Genomic DNA, 4,743 nt, shown 5'->3' on the forward strand with positions numbered 1-4,743 from the left:
TCTCACCGGGTGCTGGTGGCTCATGCCTGTAATCCTAGCTACTCAGGAGGCTGAGATCTGAGGATCGCAGTTCAAAGCCAGCCCGGGCAGGAAAGACTGTGAGACTCCTATCTCCAATAAACCACTAGAAAACCGGAAGTGGCGCTGTAGCTCAAGTGGTAGAGCGCTCGCCTTGAGCTGAAGAGCTGAGGGACAGCACCCAGAGTTCAAGCCCCATGACCGACAAAAAAAAAAAAAAAAAAGAGTCTCACAGATTTTTCTGCCCTTGCAGGTTTCAAACCACAATAGCTAGGATTATAGGTATGAGCCTCTGACACCTGGCTTCAGCTTGCTTTTTTTTTTTTTTTTTTGCTGGATTTGGGACCTGAACTCTGGACCTAGACGCTGTCCCTCAGCTCTTCAGTTCAAGGCTAGCACTCTACCACTTGAGCCACAGTGCCACTTCCAGCTTTTTCTTATGTGGTGCTGAGGAATCGAACCCAGAGCTTCATGCATGCAAGGCAAGCGCTCTACCACTGAGCCACCTTCCCAGCCCTCAGCTTGCATTTTTTGAGTTGGGATTACATCCTGTCTGTCTTTAGATTTAACATCTTGTCTAGGAAGAGCCGCTGGGTCTGCCGTTGTCTTTGTCCTTTGTCTCTGTTTGTCTTTCTGTTGTCTGTATGTTGTTTGTTGTGTATGAAGAAATGGGACAAGCAGGGAGTGAGGAATCTGTGACACCCCTAAATCTTGTTCTCCAGCATTTCAAGGAAAAGCCACCCAGTCGGTTGACAGAGTATATCCAGAAAAACTAAAAACACTCTCCCAGTTGGAGTGGCCCACTTTACAGAATGGCCACTGGAAGGAACATTTGCCTTGGCCCAAATCTACTCTACCCAGAGTAAAGTTTTTTACTTCCATCGGGACCAGACACCATACATCGTGGCCTGGCAATACCTTGTGGAAGAATTGCCATCATGGTTAAAGCCTCACCTTCCCCCTGCTAGTAGAACCGTTTCTCTCCCTCTGAGGCAGGTCAGATCTCCAGAATCAGAAAAGGAAGAGGAGGAAAAATCTAAAAAGACCGTTCTGCCCCATTGGACATAGAAGATCTAGACCCCCACACACACACTTATTCCTCCTCTAGACCCCATACTCCTCTTACTAGCCCACCCACACTCAGTCAGGAGCTGCATATGTGGCGGCTGATCTCAAGGATTCCCCTCACCCCAGCCTCTCATCCTCTCCTTTTCCTATACCACACCCAGGCCCTTCCCCTTCTCCCTCCTTCTTCTGCCACCCTCTCCCGTTGCTGCCTCTTGGAGATGTTGCTCCACCGGACAGGAGAGGGCGCTCCCGCCTAACCTATATTCCTTTCTCTTCTGACATCTATAATTGGAAAGCTCAGCCTGTCTTTCTCTGCCCACCCCCAGGACGTGATTAGTCTCTTGGAAACTGTCTTCCTTACCCACCAGCCCACCTGGGTGGACATCTAACAGCTTCTTATGGCCCTCTTTAACGTGGAGGAAAGGGATTGCATTATGAGGAAAACACATAAGGTGATAACTGAGAGGTTGGGATGAGTCCCCCAGCGAATGAAAGACTACTGCCCAAGAGAGCCCCCTGACTGGCACCCAAACACCAACGAAGGTAAGGAGAGCCTCCAAGTCTACTGCCGGACTCTGTTGGAGGGACTCGTGAGGCTGCTTGGAGGCCCATAATTTACTAAGATTACTGCGGTGATCAAGGTAAGAATGAGTCCCTGGGGGCTTTTCTGAAAAGGCTCATGGAGGCCTATAAAATGTATAGCCCAGTGCACCCGAGGTACCTGAAAATCTAAGAACAATTAACCTTGCCTTTGCTAGCCAGTCAGCCACAGATATAAGAAAAAAAAAAAAAAACTCCAGAAGATTGAGGGGTTTGAAGGGAAAAACTTAACTGAGTTAATAGGCATAGCAGAAAATGTGTTCCACAACAGGAATGTACAAGAGGAAGAGAGGCAAGCCGGGTGCCGGTGGCTCACGCCTGTAATCCTAGCTACTCAGGAGGCTGAGTGAGATCTGAGGATCAAGGTTCAAAGCTAGCCCGGACAAGAAAGTCTATAAGACTCTAATCTCCAATAAACCACCAGAAAATGGGAAGTGGCACTGTGGCTTAAGTGGTAGAGCACTAGCTTTGAGCTAAAGAGCTGAGGGGCAGTAGGCCCAGAGTTAAAGCCCCACCACCACCACCAACAAAAATAGTCTCACTGACTTTTCTGCCTGGGCTGGCTTTGAACTGGGATCCTCAGATCTTAGCCTTCTGAGTAGTGAGGGTTACAGGCCTGAGCCACTGGTGCCTGGCCTTAGGTTATGTTTTTATAACAAATTTCTTGACCTTTCTCGGGCTTTGCTAGAATACAATACTACAAATTGAGTAGAGCACTATCATGCAGTGTTTTACTTTGTGGGTTGTTTTTTGTTGGGGGACATAGGATGGCACTGGGGTTTAAAGTTGCACTTCAGTACAGTGGTTTGAATACAGTAGGAGCTCAGTTAGATATAAACCTCTCTACCTCTGCAATGGTTCAGTTACCTTTAAGACTTTCTAGTTAGTTATAATGTTGATTGTTGCTTAGTTATCCCTGGTGGTTTTTGAGGTGGTGTTTGTGTGGGGTCCCAGGGGAACTTGATTTTTCATCTTTTCAGTCTTTGCCATCCAGAAGCTGGGTTTGAGAATGCCAGGAATGCTTCTATATGCAGCTATTCCTAGTTTTTCACTCAGGTGCTCAAGAGCGGGGTCCATGTCTTTACTCAAACTCTGTTCCTGGTTTCTAAAAATCACTGAATATGTGTGCAGTTCAGTAAATATGGGGTGAATAAACAGCTACTTTTCATATCCGTTAGCAAGCCATCCCTCTGCCCTAACCCTACCCTTGGGGCCTTACCAGTGTTCTTATGGCACCTTGCAGGTTTGTGTATGTGTGGGACACTACCAGCAGGAGAATCCTGTATAAGCTGCCTGGCCATGCTGGCTCCATCAATGAAGTAGCCTTCCACCCGGACGAGCCCATCAGTAAGTCTGTCCTGTCTATTGGGAAAGAGGATCTGGGGCAATCTCCATAGTGAGGCCTTGTGAATACTGAAATAGGAACAGGCATCTGTTTCTGTGAATTTCTATGCAAATAATCTTCGTAGGTAGCTATGATAGCCTTGCTGTTGGTGTCCTTACCAGTAAGGAAAGGAATAAAGGTTGGCTAGACCATGTCTCATCCTTTTGTGTTTCCTTGCTTCAAGTTTATGCTTCAATATTTAGATATATGGTTGTATGGAGGTTGTTGTTGCTTTTTGTTTGCTTCTTGTCTGGCTTTGAACATGGTCTTTCCATGTGTCCCAGGCTTGCCATGAACTCTGGAGCTCAGGTGAACCTCCTGTCTCAGCCCCCAAAGTAGCTGGGACTACAGATAAAAACGATGTTTCATACAAATCATGGCTCACATTGTATTAGCTAGTGAAACCAAATAATGGGCCTTAAATTTAAAAAGAAAACATAACTTTCTCCACAGCTAAATATAACATATAGCATTTATAAAGGTGACCGGCACTGACATCCATTCTTCTGGAGTGATTGGGAAGATCTCTTGGGAATTTGACTAACAAAGGACATCAGGAATTAGAGCCTGATGATGTACATTGAGGACTTAGATTAAAAAGCCAGGCTAGTGTCCTATGGATGGTGTTTAGGGGGAAATCCAAGCTCAGCCCAATTGTTCTCAAATACCAAAATTGGCACTTGACACAAGAGCCCTTGAGCGCCCAGGCTCTCAGAGCCTTTATCGATCATTTCCAATCCTCTTCTCTACTCTTTCGCCTCAGTTCTCTCGGCATCCAGTGACAAGAGACTGTACATGGGAGAGATCCAGTGAAGGTGGATGGAAGACTGCTTGACCTGGAGGCTCCCAGCTGCTTAATCAACGGGCGTCCAGTGGCACCCTGACTGAGCTCCTCCCTTCAGTGGTCGTTACCAGCAAGCAGCAGAAGTGCAGCTATATTACAGCAGTTGTTTGAGCAAGATGATTGAGACAAGCCCCAGGGACCTCCAGTGCCACCTGCCAGCTTTCAGGGACTGTTTTCTCCCTTTTTTAAAAAAAATATATATATAATAATAAGTTTTTTCAGAAGGACAAATGCAATTTGTTGGGTTTGGGGGTTCATTTTTCTTTTTGTTTGTTTTTAATTCAGTAACTGGCTTGTATGATATTTTCTTTCTATGTTTCTCTGAGTCATTTTGTACTAAGAGCCAAATAGATGCCTTTTTACAAGAGCCTTGTGGATTAGATTTATTGCTATCTTTTCTTTGAGGATTGGTAGTTACAAATCAGAGTAGGTATGATATGTCCAGGGGATACAATTCCTTTTACTCCCAAGAGGCAGTTTTCTGGGGATTCCCACACACATATTCTCTGGGGTTTTGTTTTTGGGTGTTTTGTTTGGGTTTGATTTTCCTTGCTATATGAAAATGGATTGTTTTGTAGTGGTAAATATTTTTCTCCTAGAAGCAGAGCACCAAGAGGAGATAAAGATGATTTGAAAGAACCTGGCTGTCTGGGCTAGCAATGTGGCTTAGTGGTAGAGTGCTTGCCTAACATCATGAAGCCCTGGGTTCAGTTCCTTACTACCACATAAACGAAAGCTAGAAGTGGTTCTGTGACTTAAGTGGTAGAGTGCTAGCTCAGGGTCAGTCCCCAGGCCCTGAGTTCAAGTGCCAGGACTGGGGGGAAAAAAA

General features: G+C 45.8%; 1 protein-coding gene across 1 annotated transcript in view; it reads left to right on the forward strand.

Annotated features, from left to right (window-relative positions):
- Snrnp40 (small nuclear ribonucleoprotein 40kDa (U5)) overlaps window positions 1-4,279 on the forward strand; it is a 19,710-nt gene extending 15,431 nt beyond the window's left edge. Inside the window, exons 9-10 of the mRNA XM_013020656.1 lie at window positions 2,930-3,033; window positions 3,834-4,279. Coding sequence (XP_012876110.1) covers window positions 2,930-3,033; window positions 3,834-3,883 — 154 coding nt within the window. The 3' untranslated portion in view covers window positions 3,884-4,279. The remainder of the gene's footprint in view (window positions 1-2,929; window positions 3,034-3,833) is intronic.
- The last annotated feature ends 464 nt before the right edge of the window (window positions 4,280-4,743 follow it).

The sequence above is a fragment of the Dipodomys ordii genome, unplaced genomic scaffold (assembly GCF_000151885.1).
Source record: "Dipodomys ordii isolate 6190 unplaced genomic scaffold, Dord_2.0 Scaffold51, whole genome shotgun sequence".
NCBI lineage: Eukaryota > Metazoa > Chordata > Mammalia > Rodentia > Heteromyidae > Dipodomys > Dipodomys ordii.